The 18609-nt window shown below is 50.3% G+C and overlaps 1 protein-coding gene across 1 annotated transcript; it reads left to right on the top strand.

Annotated features, from left to right (window-relative positions):
• Positions 1-6159: 6159 nt before the first annotated feature.
• On the top strand, positions 6160-18374 carry PRDM14 (PR/SET domain 14). Its single transcript, XM_036437391.1, has 7 exons — positions 6160-6838; positions 7689-7742; positions 7829-7986; positions 8769-9039; positions 12982-13184; positions 16174-16275; positions 18134-18374. Exons 1-7 carry the CDS (start codon positions 6160-6162, stop codon positions 18362-18364), a joined length of 1698 nt encoding a protein of 565 aa, XP_036293284.1. The 3' UTR covers positions 18365-18374.
• The last annotated feature ends 235 nt before the right edge of the window (positions 18375-18609 follow it).

Genomic DNA, 18609 nt, shown 5'->3' with positions numbered 1-18609 from the left:
AGTTTATTTGTTCTTTAGATTCCACCTATGAGTGAGATCATGTATATTTGTCTTTCTCTAACTGGCTTATTTCACTTAGCATAATACTCTCTAGGTCCCTCCATGCGGTCTCAAAGAATAAAAGATCCTTCTTTTTTATTGCTGCATAGTATTCCATGGTGTAAATGTTCCACAGCTTTTTTATCCACTCATCTATGATGGGCACTTGGACTGTTTCCAGATCTTAGCTATTGTACATTGTGCTTCTATGAACATAGGGGTGCAAACATTCTTTCTGATTGGTGCTCTGGGTTTCTTAGGATATATTTCTAGAAGTGGGATCACTGGGTCAAATGGTAATTCATATTTAAATTTTTGAGGAAACTTCATACTGATTTCTATAATGGCTGCACCCGTCTGCATTCCCACCAGTAGTGTACTAGGGTCCCTTTTCTCCACACCCTCGCCAGCACTTGTCATTCTTTGATGGGTATGGTAGCCACTCTGATGGGTATGAGGTGATACCGCATTGTCGTTTTAATTTGCATATCTCAGATGATTAGTGACCTTGAGCATCTTTCCATATGTCTCTTGGCCATTTGTACGTCCACTTTGGAGAAGTGTCTATTTAGGTCCTTTGCCCATTTATTTTAATTGATTTGTTTATCTTCCTTTTGTTAAGTTGTATGAGTTCCTTATATATTTTGGATATTAACCCTTTATCAGATGTACCATTGGCAAATATATTCTCCCATACAGTGGGCTCCCTTTTCATTTTGTTGATGGTTTCTTTTGCTGGGCAGAAGCTTTTTATTTTGATGTAGTTTCATTTATTTATTTTCTCTCCTTTGTTTCTCTTGCCCTAGATATATCAGCAAACATATCGCTAAGAAAGATATCTGAGATTAGGCTGCCTATGGTTTCTTCTAGGATTGCTATGGTTTCACAACTTACATTTAAGTCTTTCTCTGTTTTGAGTTTATTCTTATATATGGTGTAAGTTGGTGATCCAGTTTCATTTTTTTCGTGTGTTTTTTTTTTCATTTATCTGTCCAATTTTCTGAACACCATTTATTGAAGAGACTGTCTTTACTCCATTGTATGCTCTTGCCTCCTTTGTCAAATGTTAATCAATGCCAAGATTTTGGGTTCCATCCATGGTCAGAACACATACAAGAAGCAGCCAATGAGCCTAGGCTGGGTGGCTCAGTTGGTTGGGTCATTGTCCCATACACCAAAAAGTTAAGGGTTAAATTCCTGGTTAGGGGATATACCTAGGTTGGGGCGCACATAGGAGGCAACCAATCAATATTTCTCTCTCATATCCCTTTGGCTCTCTAAAATTAATAAACATATACTTGGGTGAGGATTTTTTAAAAAGGCATGCAATGAATGCATCAATAAGTAGAACAATAAATCAACTCTCTCCCTCCCTTCCTCCTTATTCTCTAATCAATTTAAAAAAAATCAAGATAGAGAACATATTACCCCAGAAAGTCCTCCAGGCCCCTTCCCAGGTAATTCCTGTATGGAACCACCCTGTTCTGGTTTTCCTTCTCCCAGGTGAGTTGCCTGTTCTATAATGGAACCACATAAGTTCTGTTGGAGCCTTTGCTTTTGGATCAGGAAAAGTTGTGGGGTTTTTTTGGTTTTTTTTTTAAGGAAAGCAGACAAACCGGTTTCGGCCGAAATGATTCTTGATGTTTGCGATTCCCTTGCTTCACCTTAGCAGTGCCTGGACCAGAACAGTCATCAGTTTGAAAACAGGCATTGTCACACAAAAAAGTATTTATTTCTGTAGATTTTTTAAAATTTTTGAGACAAACTGTATATCAACAAACACTGACTTTATAATCATTCAAAATGTGTATACAACATTTTGGGGGGTTACCACCCTATGTATAACAATGCTCCCAGAATTTGCTTGAAATGTTTAAAAACTGGCAACAACGTAAATTGGTTTCAAGAAGAGGCTGTACAACTTAGGGGAGCACTCATAAGATGAATTTCCATAGCACTCGGTCATCAGAAGGAATAAAGTTACTTTTAATGCACTGACAGGAATAATGACTAATAGTGAAAAAATAGAATGAGAGTATATAGTCCCTTAGGTCCCAGGTTCGATTCCGCCCAAGGGCACATGCCTGGGTTGTACGCTCCTTCCCCAGTAGGGGGCGTGCAGGAGGCATCCGATCAGTGATTCTCATCATTGATTTTTCTACCTCTCTATTCTCCCTTTCTCTCTGAAATCAGTAAAAAAAAAAACACATATTTTTAAGAAAACAATTTAAAAGCATTATATACTACCATAGCCCTATCCTGCGCGGCTCAGCAGGTTGAGCGCTGTCCCAGGCACCAAATGGTAGCCGGTTCAATTCCCGGTCAGGGCACATACTCAGGTTGGGGATTCCATCCCTGGTGGGGGTACAGGATGGATGTTTCCTCCCTCTTTCTCCAAAATCAATAAAAACATATTTTTAAGAAAAAAAAACAAACAAGTACCTGCAAAAAGAAAAAGGTGAGGGTCGGGAATAAACCAAGCTGTCCATGGGCGTTACCTCCGGAGAGGAGGCATGAGCCATGGGCAGGGACTTCCATTCGTTTTATCCATTTCTCCAAACTACGCTACACAAGCACGTTGGTAATTAAAACGTTTTAAATGTTTTGAACTCGGAACTATTTGCAGAACAAGACCCGAAAGTACTCCCGAGTGTGCAGCTTTTGAGCCTGCGGTGAGGCTGGGGTTCTGAAGGGCGGGGGACGGGGGAGCAGGCGGAGCGCCCCGGGAGGCAGGGGCAGCGGCCCTCCCTCTGCACGATCCTCCCTGGAGCACTCGCCCTCGGGACACCCAGTTGCCCGGGCTAGAGGCACAGAACGGGGGAGAAGGTGATCCCGGGGCCCCGTCCCCCTGCCCGCGGAGAAAAGAACGCTCCGCTCCTCAACTGAGAGGCGCCCTGCACGCGGGACCCGGGTCTGGACGCGGGCAGCGCGGGCCCCACCGAGGCGTCCGGGAAGGTGATCCCGCCGCCGCCGCCCTCCTCCCGCTTCGCCGCGTCCGAGGCGAAGGCTGCCGGGTCCCGGCCCGCGGAGGGGCGCCCGCCCCGCGGTGCCAGCGCTCCCAGCGGAGCCGCCCCGGCGCCCCATCCGCAGCGCGGGGACCCTGGGAGGCGCCGGGAGCCGGAGGGGTGTCCCCCGACGTCAGTGACCCGGCCCGGGCGGCCCGGTGTGGCCCTGCGCCCCCGCCTTCCACCCTCACCGCCCGGCGCCCGTTCTGCAAAGAGGAAGCCGCGCGCAGGGGGCAGGACCCGGCCGAGGTCACCGCACTGCCTGGGCCCCACCCATTGGTTCCCAGCTGTGAACGCGCTGGGCCTGCGTGCTCCCCTGCCCCCATGGCCGCGGGGAGGGTGTGAACGCGGCCTGGGTGTCAGGGCCTCCCCGCTTTTCCCCCCGGCCTTTCCCCTGGCGCGGCCGTCCTCGGTGTTGAACGTGTTTAAGAAGTAAAAGCCTGCCGAAGCCGGTGTGCTCAGTGGATAGAACATCAGCCTGCGGACTGAAGGGTCCCAGGTTCGATTCAGTCAAGGGCATGTACCTTGGTCGGGGGCACATCCCCAGTAGGGGGTGTGCAAAAGGCAGCTGATGGATGATTCTCTCTCATCCATGTTTCTAACTCTCTATCCCTCTCTCTTCCTCTCTAAAAAGTCAATAAAATATACTTTTTTTTAAAAAAGAAGTAAGCCAAAACCGGTTTGGCTCAATGGATAGAGCGTTGGCTTGGGGACTGAAAGGTCCCGGGTTCGATTCCGGTCAGGGGCATGTACCTTGGTTGCGGGCATATCCCCAGTAGGGGGTGTGCAAGAGGCAGCTGATGGATGACTCTCTCATCGATGTTTCTAACTCTCTATCTCTCTCCCTTCCTCTCTGTACAAAATCAATAAAATATATTAAATAAATAAATAAGTAAATAAGTAAAAGCCGGACCCGCTGGAGTGACTGGAGACTGAGCGTGACCTATGAACCAGGGGTCAGGGCACAGGCCCGGGCTGCGGGCTCAACCCCCAGCGTGGGGCGTGCAGGAGGCAGCCATCATCGTGATTCTCAGGAGCAAGAGGCAGCTGATCGATGACTCTCTCATTGATATTTCTAACTCTCTCTCTCCCTTCCTCTCAATAAAATATATATTTTTAAAAAGCAGTCAAAGCCCTGAGCAGGCTAGCAACCATCCGAAGCCAAGCTCCCCACCAGGTAGTAGGGAGGGAAGCCCCCAGCCTGGCGCTGGGGTGTGAGCGCCTTCTGCCACCGCGGCGCAGGGAAACTTGAAGGCGGGGGTCCTGGCCCTACTGGCCCCGATCAGAGTCCGGGCGCCGGCAGACGGGCTGCCCAGGGACCTGAGCACCGCCGCCCCGGCGGTCTGAGCCCGGGGGTTGGAGAGCCGGGCGTGAGGAGCGCGCCCCGGGGCCGAGGGCGAGCCCCGCGCCGGCCAATGGCCTCGATGGGCGGGGACAGGGCCGCCCCGGGACCTGCGTGGGCCGTCCCCCCTCCTCTGCCTCTCCCAGCCCCCTCCGCCTCCCCCCCTCCCTCTGCCTCTCCGAGCCCGTCCGCCTCCCCTCCGTCCCTCTGCCTCTCCGAGCCCGTCCGCCTCCCCGCCCTCCCTCTGCCTCTTCCAGCCCCGTCCGCCTCCCCGCCCTCCCTCTGCCTCTCCGAGCCCGTCCGCCTCCCCTCCCTCTGCCTCTCCGAGCCCGTCCGCCTCCCCGCCCTCCCTCTGCCTCTCCCAGCCCCGTCCGCCTCCCCGCCCTCCCTCTGCCTCTCCCAGCCCCGTCCGCCTCCCTCTGCCTCTCCGAGCCCCGTCCGCCTCCCCGCCCTCCCTCTGCCTCTCCGAGCCCCGTCCGCCCGCCGCCCTCTGAGCCCTCCGCCCGGCCCGCCCGGAGCCCCGGGTCCCGGCCCCGGAGGCGACCCCGGAGCGCGCTCGCAGGTGGGTGCGGGGCGGGCGGGGTGCGCAGGCGGTGGTCGCGGTTGGTTTGGGGGGTCGTGTGCGCTGCTGGGCTTCTCCTCCGATAGTGGAGTATCAGGTCCTCGGGGCGCGGGAGCCGGCCCCGCTGCCCTCTCCCCCTGACCCCGAGTCCCTTAATGTCTGAGTCACGGCTCCCCTCGGGTTGTGATGGGCTCATTGATCCCGCCCGCCCGGCGCGGGGCTCGCATGTCCCCGAGGGGCACCCCCAGCTGGCGGACCCGGGGGACGGGGGGCGAGTGGCGGGACCCGGCGCTCTGCGCTCTGCGCTCCCCCCGGGGCCGCGGGAGCGGCTGGGGTGCCGCTCGCCCCGACGCCCAGGGCGGTCTGCGCTCGGCCCCGGCCCGGCCCGGCTCGGGGTGCCCGGAGGCTGCGGGCCTGGGAAGAGCCTTGTTGGGCCGAGAAGAGGGGTGCGGGGGGCGGACTTAAACAGGCTTCGCAGGAGCCGTGTTTGGGGCCACGGGGAGGAGGAGAGGGTCCAGGTATGTTGGAGAGAAAGGCGCCGGCCACTCTCACCCAGAATTTAAGAGTCGGACCCCACGTTTTCGTTTTGCTTTTTAATGTTCTTATTGATTATATTTTTTGACTTCAGAGAGGAAGGGAGAGAGAGAGAGAGAGATTGAAGCCTCAGTGGTGAGAGAGAATCATCCGCGGCCGCCGCCTCCTCCGCGCCGCCCGCCGGGGACGGAGCCCGCAGCCCGGCGTGTGCCCGGACCCGGAGTCCACCCTCTCCTCCCGGTTCGAGGGCGGGCGCTGACCACGCCGGCCGGGCCGTTGTTTCTGTTTTGTTTGTGCGGCGGGGACGCGGGGATGGGAGGGGGGGAAGCTGGGGGCTTGCGGGAGCGAATTAGGAGTAGATCCGATTCCCGCCGACCGGGGCTGGCTCTGGGAGTGGAGGCTCGGCGGGAGGAGGCGGGGGGGCCGGGAGGCTCGGGTGGAGGCTCAGCAGGTGGAGGCTGGGGTGGGGTAGAGGCTGGGGGTGGAGGCTCAGCAGGCGGAGGCTGCTGGTGTGGAGGCTGGGGGAACGGAGGCTCTGCGAGTGGAGGCTGGGGGGGTGGGGGTGGAGGCTGGGGGGGTGGGGGTGGAGGCTTATGGGCAGGAGCCTGCGCACGGCCGCTCCCGCCCTCTCACCGCATTTGCTCGCTTCCCCGCAGGCCCGCCGCGCCGTGGCCGGGATGGCTCTGCGGCCGCCGGGAGAGGCCGGGCCCCCGGACAAGCTGTACTACCCGCCCGAGAGGCTCCCGGGCAGCCCCCCGTACCTGGCGCCCTACTACGCGCCCTTCGCGCCCTATGGGCCCCCCGGGAGCGGCCTGGCCGCCGCGGGGGCGGACTGCCAGCCTTTCCCCGTCCCCGTCCCCGTCCCCGTCCCCGCCGTGTCCGCGCCCCCGGCCGCCGCCCCCTTCGCGCTGCTGAGCCCGGGCCTGGCGCTGCCCCGCGAGCCGCTCTGCGACCTGGCCTGGCCCGGCAAGCTGGCGCCGTGGTGCCCGCTGCCCGCCTTCGCCAAGGAGCTGCAGCACTTCGTGGCCCCCGGGGAGGACCTGGCCCTCGTGGGGGGTCGAGGCGACGGCGGCCCGTGGTACGGACCCGAAGTCTTCCTGCCGCCGCCGCCCCCGGCGGGCGCCCCCCTGCTGCCCGGGGGGCTGAAGACCTCCCCGCTCCCGCCGCACTTCCCCAGCCAGCGGCCCGAGGACGGCCCCAAGCCGCCGGACCGGGAGAGGACGCCGGCGCAGCGCTACCACTTCACCCAGGAGGACCTGCACCTGGTCCTGTACGGCTTCCTCCCCCGCCTGGAGCCCGCCCCGGAGCGCCTACACCACGCAGCCTCCGGCCTCCTGGTGCCCCCGGACGGCGCTGGTAAAGGCAGGCCCCTTCTTCCCGGGCCCTGGATGGATGGATGGATGGATGGACGGACGAATGCATGGGTGGATGGGTGGATGGATAGAGGGAAGGATGGGTAGGTTGATGGGTGGATGGATGGATAGGTGGATGGATGGGTGGGTGGACTGGTGGATTGGTGAGTGGATGGATGGAAGGATTGGTGGGTAGATGGGTGGGTGGGTGGATGGGTAGGTGGGTGGATGGGTGAGTGGTTGGATGGATGGACGGACGGACGGGTGGGTGGGTGGGTGGGTGGGTGGATGCGGAATAGAGTGGGGAAGGGGCACTTCAGGGTGAATGAGTCGGGAAGAGGGGGGGAGCTGCATGTGAGGGCTTCTATCGGGGCTTCTGTCAAAGGACAGAGCCAGGGAAGGCCAGGCTCCCGTCTGCACTCTACTTGCTTAACTGTGTGACTCCGGAGGCTGGTTGTGGTGAGAGCTAAGGGGGAGGAGAGAATGGTTCCTGCCCTGGGCTTATCCCCTGGACTCAGACTCTACCAGGATGTGCCAGGTTGTCCCATGAGCATCTCATGCAGGTCATGGAGTCAGTCCCAGCTCAGCATCCATCGACCTTGACCTTAGTCAAAGCCAGCATTATCTCTGGTTCTCAGGTTCTTTAAATTTGTAAATGGGGATCGTTTCACAACCGTACAAGGATTGTTTTGTGTCTCAAAGAAGAAATTGTATATGTAAAAGGAGCAGGAAACACATAAACATCAAACTCAGGAAAATGGTTACCTCTAGGGAGCTCGGAGGGAAACACCTCATGAAAGGGTTTCAGAATGCTTTGCAATGAGAAAGAAAACGTGACCCCTGCCTTTTTCTAGGGTCTGAGTGTCTTCCTCGAGCTGTGGATCCGGACGCTCTTCAACTGCCCGAAGGTAGGCGGGTCTCCTGGCTTGGACTTCTTTCCTCCGTCTGATGCGGTGAGTTTGCTCATCCCCTTCTCTGTCTGGGGTTCCCCTAGGTCTCTGCCTCAGGCAGATGCTGTTTGGTGGCGTGCCACATTTTGGCGTGTTCTGCCAAAGCCTCATTGCCAAAGGAGTCAGGTTTGGACCCTTTCAAGGAAAAGTGGTCAACGCCAGTGAAGTCAAGTCCTACGGAGACAACTCTCTGATGTGGGAGGTAAGTGTGTTTTTCTGTGGGAGGGACTTCCTGGCCTGTGCCCCCCTGGGAGAGAGGACAAGACAGTAATCTGCTGGCTGTCCTGCCTGCTTTGCAATGTAAGGGAGGGAGGGGAGGTGATTCATAATCCTTGACCTTGACCAATAACACCTGCAGAAATCCCAGGCGCCCTGTGGTGCCCTAAGTCATTTTAGTCTGCGAACATGAGCCAGAACATACACAGTTAAAGAATTCATGCCATTGTCCTTAATTATAGACAAGAACAATTGCTTTCATAGGATCCAGTGATGCTGAGAAGATGCCAAGGGAAATAAATCCAAACTTAAAACGATTTGTCACTTGTCTGTGGAGTTAGCTAAAAAAAAAAATGGAGACTCTTGACTGTGTATGGATGTGGAAGATGTCAATCGCAGGTGGAGCCAGTGGAATTGCCAGGATCAGAGAAAGAAAAGCATGGCTTCATTAATATGCATGAGAATTTGGTTGGGGTAAAATACAAAACTAACTGGTTGTTTTGAAGCAGTAGAATTGAGCAGAACCTCCTCTTGGTTTCCCTTACCGCTGCGTATGAAATGGACATATGCTCACTATAGAAATTTGGAAATCAAGAAAGATAAAGTAAGAATCTTTTAAAAAATGTCCCCATCACCTCCAGAGAAGTCCTTAAGCTAATAAAGTTAATGAGGCTTAATATAAATATATTCAGTAGACTCCAGTGTGAGATTTGGATGATACGCTTTTTGACAAGTAAATCTCAAATTCCATGCCTTGTCATCTTTCAGATCTTTGAAGACGGTCGTTTGAGCCACTTTATCGATGGAAAAGGGGGTGCAGGGAACTGGATGTCCTACGTCAACTGTGCCCGGTTCCCCAGGGAGCAGAACCTGGTCGCCGTGCAATGCCAAGGGCAGATATTCTATGAGAGCTGCAAAGAGATCTCCCAGAACCAGGAGCTCCTGGTGTGGTACGGAGACTGCTATGAGAAGTTTCTGGACATTCCCGTGAGCCTGCCAGTGCCGGAGCAGGGGAAGCAGGCGCCCGGGCCCTCTGAAGGTGAGTGCACGCCTTCGCCGCCTGGCCAGTGAGGCGCTCCCGGTGGAAGCTTCTGGGCTCCCCCCCCCCCCAAGGCTGGAGCTGAGACTACACTGAGAGTGTCTCTAACCAGGGGGCATTGCCCAGCTGGAGGACGAGGCCCTCACCTTCCCAAAGCTGCTGACGCTGCTTCTATTCACAAGGACCCCTTTTCTTGTACCCCCTCTCTTTCCGCCCAGAGAAGACAATAAAAGTGAAATAAACGGACACGACCTCTGCCGTAGGCGAGCCAGTTTCTGAGTCCTGCCTGCTCGGGCTCACCCAGCCTGGGGAGTCACTCCAGAGTTTGCAGTGTTTGCAGAGGGTGGGGTGAGAAATCAATTCACTGGTGGAGATGGGCATGGAAGGAAAGAAGAAGGCTGAAGCTCTATCCACTGAGCCAAACTGGCTTTGGCTGGAATTTGCATTTTAAAAAGGCTCTGAGTGAGCCTTGGGAATCACTGTAGGTGCGACAGGACAAGTGCAAATTACTGAAATATATGTGATCAGGTAGCAGACGACCTTATGTTACAGTCAGTGGCGTGAGTGGCAGGGGAAAGCCGGTGGGAATAGCATTCATCACACACTGCACTGGTTGTCTACGTGCCTGTCTTCGGTCCTTCGGGCCAGGGAGTAACCCTAACCCTTCGCATCCCCTGCAGCCCCATGTGGATTGAATGAAGGAGGAAGATGCTGACTCAATTGGGAAAAGCTGCTTAGGGATGAGAGGAAATTCGGGGCTGGGCGGGCAGTGGCGGCGGAAGTGGAGGTGGGGTATTAGGCAGGAAGAGAGAAGGCAGTGCAGGCTGGAGGGTGGTGAAGCCAAAGTGAAGCATCCACAGGTTCTCCGGGGATTAGGAGGTGAATAATGGGGGTATCTTTGCAGGGTCCCAGTACTGAGGAGCTGTCCAAATTGTTTGGGTGCCCTATCGCCCTCCTACCCTAACGTGGGGGCGGGAGTGAGGTGCTGGGATCTCTAAAGTCCTGGGACTCAGAGTTGTCACTTACTTAGCACCGCGTCACGCAAGGCCTTTTGGTCATTTCCCAAAATGTACCAATAGCTTTCACTTAAAAAAAAAAAAAACTTACCTTTATTATTGAAAGTATTTGAGATGTCCCCCTTTTACCAATTGCTTTTATGTTATTTTTTCTTTTTTTATTGTTTAAAGTATACAAATAGCACATACGTCTCATTTTCTTTTTTCTCAATTGACCTTCCCCCAGCCTCCCCTACCTCCCTCCTCACATGCCCTCACTCCCCTCCAAGTGTCTTGCATCCATTGGTTATGCTTATATGCATGCATACAAGTCCTTCGGTTGATCTCTTACCTCCCTCTCTCCCCCATTGCATTGAAAACAAAAGTGAAAAATAGATTTGAGACAAATCCATGCTTGATAACTCCCCAAATTTATTCATTTCCCCTTTTTGAAAAATCCCTTAACCTGATGTATTGAGCTATTAAAATGTCCGTAACTGTTGATGTCTCTGGAAATTTATCTTCAGGAAATAGTCCAAATGGGTTTTTGTGTGTTTTTTTTTAATCCACAAGGACTTTAGCTATGGCACCACCCGTATTAGTGAAAAAGCAGACCCTCAGGTGCTCAATAGTAAAATACATAAATAAATGAAGATGTATTCACACGGAGTAATATACAGATTACAGCATATAAGCAACAGGGATGAGGGTTTAATGGTTAGTGTGGGAAACCGAGCCTGCGGCTACCCAAATTCCCCTATGCTCCCGGCACTGGGAAAAGGCTGTGTATGTTGGACAGTGTGAGGGGAAAGCTTGTAAAGGACTCCGTTTGTTGGGGAGAATCGTGGAGGAATTCATTTGTTTGCTGTTATGAATGTTTGGGAGAGGTTTTCGCCAAGGCTGTTGGTGAGGATGGGTCGTGGGGGACACGGGATCCTGGGCCCTATGTGGGCGGGTATTTGAGGGCGCAGCCTGCCGAGTGTGTGTTTTGGGTGCCGGAGGTGTGGAATGTGAAAACAACGCTTAATCCTTCCTCTTCAAAATCTGGTGTGAATGGTGGTGGGGCCGGAAGCATGGGAACCGGGGTTGGGAAAGCCCTGGATGAGAAAGAGCAGCTGACCCAGCGGAGGGAGGAAGCAGGAAAAGGGACTAGAATAAAAAGAAGATTCATTTCCAAAGACCTGAGTCTAATTAGTAACGTTGGGTGCCATTTCTGCCTAAGTGGTTGTTCCCTTGAGAATGCACTCTCATACCCATATTTTGCATGTTGGTGTGTTTTAGTGCTTTGAGTTGTAAAGATCGCTGGCCCCATCTTTGAGACCCCCATTTCCCATCCCAGGAAGCAGGAAGGCCAGGTACTGCTGGCCAGATTCTAGCTCTGAACAAAAACGCTGGCCGCGCGGGGGTTCTGAGAGATTAGCACCTCAATGACAGTGGCAGACTGGGCTGGGCGGCCGCCTTCCTGGCTATTTACTTAGTGGATGGTTTATTTCCTTAGCCGCTTGTCGAACGTGCCTGGGATGCAGTTGTTAACTAACAAAGCCCCGGATGGATGGCTTCCCTGCTGTCCTGATCCTGGAAAGATTTCCATCTCCAGATTCTTGCATATACGCACTCCTGGCTCTTTTCTCCCGCCCAGAGGCCAGACAATGAGGTCTCAGGGGAGGCACTTCTGGAATCCAGGGTCCTGGCAGAGGCCCCTGTAGGGGGCCCCTGTCCTCCCTTCCTCCCAACAGGTGACAACCCTCACCTGGCACCTCCTTTGCTAGAATCTGCAGCCACCCCCCCCCTCTCTTTTTTAAAGATATATTTTAATAAAATTTTAAATATATTTTATTGGTTTTCCACAGAAAGGGAGAGGGATAGAGAGCTAGAAATGTTGATGAGAAAGAAACATCGATCAGCTGCCTCCTGCACACCCCCCACCCGGGGATGTGCCAGCAACCAAGGTACATGCCCTTGACCGGAATCTAACCTGGGACCTTTCAGTCCGCAGACAGACACTCTATCCACTGAGCCAAACCAGTTTTGGCTCTTTGTTTTTTATTTCAGAGAGGAAGGAGAGAGATTGGAACATCAATGAGGAGAGAGAATCATTGATGGGCTGCCTCTTGCATGACCCCCGCTGGGGATCAAGATCACAATCCAGGCATGTGCCCTTCACTGGAATCGAACCCGGGACTTTTCAGTCTGCAGGCTGATGCTCTACCCACTGAGCCAAACCAACTAGCAGCAGCACCTTCTCTTAACTTCTCTTTCTCTGACCTTTTCCAGTGATAACTTATCTTTCTTAGTCTTATCTATCATTCGGTGGTGATAGTATCACTGGTGGTAAGAATTCATTAAGTGTCAATTAAATTAACCATCATCAGAACTTCCCTATGTGTTAGGGAAGGCAAGATACAGTCATCCTTCCTTTTTAGGTGAAGATTCTAGCTGGGGAATCCTCCCCCAAAATTCAGAGACGTGAACTATCAGCTAAGAGAGTGCCTAAGACTTCGTAAATGGGGACAAGGGGAACAGCCTTGGAAGGCCTGGGGCGTGAGCTCTGGTATCCATCACTGTCCTGGGTGAACAGTTTTGAATTTGTAGCTCTGGCTGGTCTGAAAGGGATACGGAGAGTAGGCATGTTTTGGTTATATTATTAACCTTGTAACGAAGTGCCAGTCAATGTAAGATTATGGTAAGAGTATTTATGAACCAAGTGATAAACCAGTGTTCCATGATGATATTAATGGAATTGATATTAATGAAAACAAATCATCTTACTTGGTCATTGTCAAGGCTTCGTATTGGGCACACGAGGGTTTATTATTTTATTACGTTTACTTTAGTGTATGTTTAAAATTGCCAGTCATAAGGGAAAGGCTTTACAAGCTGCCTTGGAGGAAGTAAGAAGGAGGTAAGGCTGCTGACCAAGCCACCGCTCCTGTCCCGTGTTTGACAGAGTCTGCAGAAGGGTACAAATGTGACCGATGTGGAAAGGTGTTTACCTACAGATACTACAGAGACAAGCACCTCAAGTACACCCCCTGCGTGGACCAGGGCGACAGGAAGTTCCCCTGCTCTCAGTGCAAAAGATCTTTCGAGAAACGGGACCGGCTCCGAATCCATATCCTCCACGTTCATGAGAAGCACCGGCCTCACAAGGTGAGAACTTGGTTCTGTTAGCAAAGGATCCCACCATGGCCCAGACCAGCCTTCTGGGTGGGTCCCTCCCAGAACCCTGAACACACGGAGGGCCTCCTGGGTGTGGTGCCTGCTGTCACTCCGGACCTGTGATGGAGAAGGAAGCAAAGAGAGATCCTTATGTTTCAACTCTGTGATCCTTTAACAATGTTACTTCCAATTTTACTTCATTTCATTTTATTTTTTTCCTTTTTGTTTTTCCCTTTTCCAATTATTCTTAACATAAAAATGTGTAGTGCATGCTTGGTAAATACGATATGGAGAAAAAACAAGACAGAAGCCACCTGATGCTAGGCTATGGCCCAAAGTTAAGACATCTTAGGTGTAATTCTTTTCAATATGTTTGTATTTTTAATATACTTAGATCATACTGAAGGTTATGAGGCTAATTTTCTGACCTAAGATATCACAAACTCATTTGTAAATATAATGGCTATATCAGTACATCAGATGGTTGCACCATGATTGATTTAACCAATCCCCTGTCTTGCACGTCTTGCCAATGATGATGCAGTGAACACTATTACATAGAAGTAGTTATTTCTGTTATCCATTTGTGATTATTTTTGTAATTGATTAATCCTTAGTGTGGGGGTATGTGTGCAGGAGGCAATCAATAGATGATGTTTCTCTTTCATCCATGTTTCTGTCTAACCCGCTCCCTTCCCCTCTCTCTAAAAATCAATACAAACATTTTTTTTTAAAAAGAAAAGAAAGTGATTTGACCTTCAAAAGAGTTATTTTTCTGGTAGACTGAAGGAATGATGTGTCATATTTGGTGTTCCCAAGGCTTCTTTTGTTATTTTCTCTTTGCAAGCTCTCCTTTATCATGACTATAAATATTGTTTAACATTGGGTTTCAGATCTGTAGCCAAGAATTCTGCCCAGAGCTCAAGAGGCACTTATATAGCTACTGTCCCAACATCTAACCTGAGGGCACTTTGCCCTCATGTTTGGAGTTTTGAGGTTTTTCCTGATTTTTATTGCTTAACATTTTTATTCTCTTTTAGTTTTCTTTATTTCATTTATTTTTAACTTGAGCAGTACTTAACTTTTAAAACGATAAACTATATTTAATTTCCACTAAAGCCCAAAAGCAAACATTTAATTTAACTTTAATAGAAGACAAAGATACAGTGAAGATAAATTATTTTTAACAAATTAATGGGTTTCTAGAAGAGAAAAAAAATTGACAAAAATAACGGAAGATGTGGGTATACAACCAACAATGAAAATTCCCTGTATTACAATCCTCCTTCTAGCCTTCAAGCCTAAATGCACCCCCTTTTCAGATAATTTGTCAAGCAAACTTCAAGTGGGACATAGATTCAAAATGTCAGGAAACCCCTGTAGTTCAGGGGTGGGGACCGTCCAGCTTGAGGGCCATATAAGGCCCATAAAATAATTTGGTCTAACCCTGCCAAAGCTTTAGGGGTCAGTTAATTAAATATTTGGCTAAATATAGCAGGCTAATTTTTTAAAATGTATTTTTCTTGATTTCAGAGAGGAAGGGGGGAGAGAGAGAGAGAGAGAGAGAGAGAGAGAGAGAGAGAGAGAGAGAGAGAGAGGGAGAGGGAGAGAGAGAGAGAGAGAGAAACATCAATGATGAGAGAAAATAATTGACGGAGTGCCTCCTATATGCCCCCTACTGGGGATTGACCCTGCCTCCTATATGCCCCCTACTGGGGATTGACCCTGCAGCCCGGGCCAGAATCGAACCAGGGACCCTTCAGTCTGCAGGCTCTATTCACTGAGCCAAACCAGCCAGGGCAAGCAGGCTAATTTTTAAGTTGATAATTTTGTATGGTCCACTTAAAGATATTATAAATATCCAAATCACCCTTGGCAGAGAAAAGCTTCCCCACCCTTGCAGTACAGTCCCTGACAATGAGGAACAAGAGTTCACACAGGTCCAGATTGTAGGTTCTAGCCTTCTGAGATACCTGGCCCAGGGAGACAGGCTTGATTTTTTTTTCTTTTCTTCATAAAGCATTGTTCCCTATAGTCCATAAATTGCACAGATTTATACAAGGCTTTAACTTTACTTCATCTTTGGCTTCCTTGTAAGCTTTTGTTTTTACTAGCATTTCTAATTTCAAGACACGAAATTAGTTTCTAATTGTATAACTCGTATGATGACATTCCCATTCTTCCTGGAGCTTATTCTGATTTGAACCAGTGATTTCTGGACCTGTGAACTGTCATTTGGATTTTTTTTATTTTATGTATTTTGTTGATTTTTTTTTACAGAGAGGAAAGGAGGGGGAGAGAGAGTTAGAAACATCAATGAAAGAAAAACATCTATCAGCTGCCTCCTGCACACCCCCCACGGGGGATGTGCCTGCAACCAAGGTAGATGCCCTTGACCCTTGAGCCCAAAGGCCGATGCTCTATCCACTGAGCCAATCCAGTTAGGGCTGGATTTTTTTTTTTTTTTTAACACTTTTTAAAATTCTACTAATTTTTCTATTCCACTCTTCCTCTTTCTTGATTTATTTTTTGTATCACTGGTGCATATCTTCAAGTATTTGAGTTAAAGGATCTATAGTGAAAAGTTTTCTGAGTCCTTTGTCTGAGAATATTTTATTCCCATATCTTTTTGATGGTTTGCCTAAATACAGAATTATAGGTAGAAATAATTCTCCCTCAGAATAATTGAAACATCACTCCATTTTCTTCTATCATTTGGAGCCAATCTGGTTCTTTTTTAAAAATATATTTTATTGATTTTTTTTTTACAGAGAGGAAGGGAGAGGATTAGAGAGCTAGAAACATGGATCAGCTGCCTCCTGCACACCTCCTACTGGAGATGTGCCCACAACCAAGGCACGTACACTTGACCAGAATTGAACCTGGGACCCTTGAGTCTGCAGGCTGTCGCTCTATCCATTAACAGTAGTTAACATCATAGGGGGAAGACTTGACCCAACTCTATTCTTTTTCGCCTTAGTGTTCTACATGTGGGAAATCTTTCTCTCAGTCTTCCAGCCTAAACAAGCACATGAGAGTTCACTCTGGAGACAGACCCTACCACTGTGTGTACTGTACGAAGGTAGGTGGAACCTCCTTGTAAGGGATCTGCCTTGAGCTCTGTGTGGGTGTCCCTGGATGGGAACTTGAAGCATTAAGCCTGGCTTACCTAACCCCATTTCTGCCCCCAAATATGCTCACATTTGCTTGTGATGATCAGATACAACGACCTACTGCCAAATTGGCATGTATGATGAGGAAATGCACCCCAGATTACACAGTAAGCTCCCATTCACTTAATCTGGTGAAGACTGGCCTTGTCTGCAAGGACAGCTTGTACACCTTCCTGAGCAGTGATCCAACCCTACGTATGCCCAGACACCCCGTGCTTCTCTCCCAGCCCCTCCAGTCGGAGGCCACCAGTTTAAACTGGTGTTTTATATCACTGTCAGTGGACCCAAAAAAGCAAAGTCATTACATTTCTAATTACTACCTGAAAGTGACAAAGGTCAGAGCATAGTATTGACATGAATGAGGGGATTAGTTATAAATAAAGGGAATAAAAGAAGTGGCTAAGAAAAGATAGGGTAAAAACAGCAAATACTTGGGAATCTATAATGCTAGTCACTCTGCAAAGCAGTTGGGCAGTTTCTCTACTCTGCAGTTAGTTGCTTATGTGTTCACACAAAAACCTGTGCACAATTGTTTGTAGCAGCTTATTGCATAACAGCCCCGGCCCAGATGTCCTCCTGGGGTGGAAGGGATGATACTGACGTGGTACATCCACACCATGGATTGCACTCAGCAATAAATGGGGCATGGCTGTATGTATACACAGCAGCCTGGGGAATCACCAGACAGCTATGCCAAGTGAGGAAAACCAATAACCCAAAGTTGCATCCTTACAATTCTGTGTATATAACATTCTGAGATGATGGGATTACAGAAAGGGAGGATAGATGAGTGGTTGCCACTGCTTAGGAAAGAAACAGGAGTGGGAGGGAGTAGGTGTATCTAAAAAAAGGCAACATGAAGGATCTTTTTTTAAAAATATATATTTTATTGATTTTTTTTACAGAGAGGAAAGGTGAGGGATAGAGAGTTAGAAACATCGATGAGAGAGAATCATTCATCAGCTGCCTCTTGCACACCTCCTACTGGGGATGTGCCCGCAACCCAGGTACATGCCCTTGTCTGGAATCGAACCCGAGACGTTTTAGTCCGCAGGCCGATGCTCTATCCACTGAGCCAAACCGGTTTCAGCAACGTGAAGGATCTTAATGATGAAAATGTTCATTATCTGAACTGCCAACATCAATGGCTGGGTTGTGATACTATATTTTGTAAGATGTAACACTTGGGAAACTGGGTAAAAGGCACACAAAATCTCTTATTTCTTCTGAATACATGTGAGTCTACAAGAAGAAACCAATATGGAACTGACTGATGCAAAGACATTGGCCATATCTCTTTGATCGTTTGCCTATATACAGAATTATAGGTAGAAATAATTCAGCCAGTATTAGCTGCTCCTTCTGTAGTGCAGTGTCTCTTGGAGTGGGGTCCTAGGACCCCAACTCCCCCATCAGAATTGCTGGTTTAAATGCAGGTTCCTTCTTACCCCCAAAGAGTGCACTTACTGGGCACATTCTCCGGGCTAGGGCTGTCAGTCTGCATTTTTAACTAGACGCCAGGTGATCTCAGGCACCGGAAAGCCACTGTTGGAATAGCCAGGGCTACTCGGAACCAGTCAGGATGACACAGGGATCATGTCCTTTCCTATCGAGGCTGCTCTTGCTGGCCGAGGACGCTACCCCTGGCTCATCAACTGGAGAACAATGGATGGTATAAGCGATAGTAACCGGGAAAGGAAACCCGTGAGTTCCCTGGCCTTCCCGCTGATGGAAATTTGCTTTTCCTTCTGCTTTCTGTCCTGGCAGAAGTTCACTGCCTCCAGCATCCTCCGCACACACATCAGGCAGCACTCGGGGGAGAAGCCCTTCAAATGCAAACACTGTGGCAAATCCTTCGCGTCCCACGCCGCCCACGACAGCCACGTCCGCCGCTCCCACAAGGAGGAGGGCCAGGGCTGCTCCTGCGGCCGCTGCGGGAAGGCCTTCCCCGATCAGGACGCCCTGAGCTCCCACATGAAGCTTCACGAAGACTCCTAGCCCTCAGGCAGGCTGGGGACCAGGGGAAGAGCGAAGGGCTGTCTTTCTTTTCCTTGTGTCTGTGTGTGTTGTGTGAGCAAATGGTTCTACTGGAAAATGGGACTGACCCATTAGCTGCAATGACCAGATTTATCAACGGGTTTTAGTAGCTTTCGAGGAAATGGTTTCCGTCATTTTCAGTAAGAATGAAGTTTTGGTGAATTTACCAATAAGTAGTGAAAGCTGGCTGTTAACAGTTCTTGAGC

The sequence above is a fragment of the Pipistrellus kuhlii genome, unplaced genomic scaffold (genome assembly GCF_014108245.1).
Source record: "Pipistrellus kuhlii isolate mPipKuh1 unplaced genomic scaffold, mPipKuh1.p scaffold_m20_p_14, whole genome shotgun sequence".
NCBI lineage: Eukaryota > Metazoa > Chordata > Mammalia > Chiroptera > Vespertilionidae > Pipistrellus > Pipistrellus kuhlii.
This window is presented reverse-complemented; position numbering and strand designations above follow the sequence as displayed.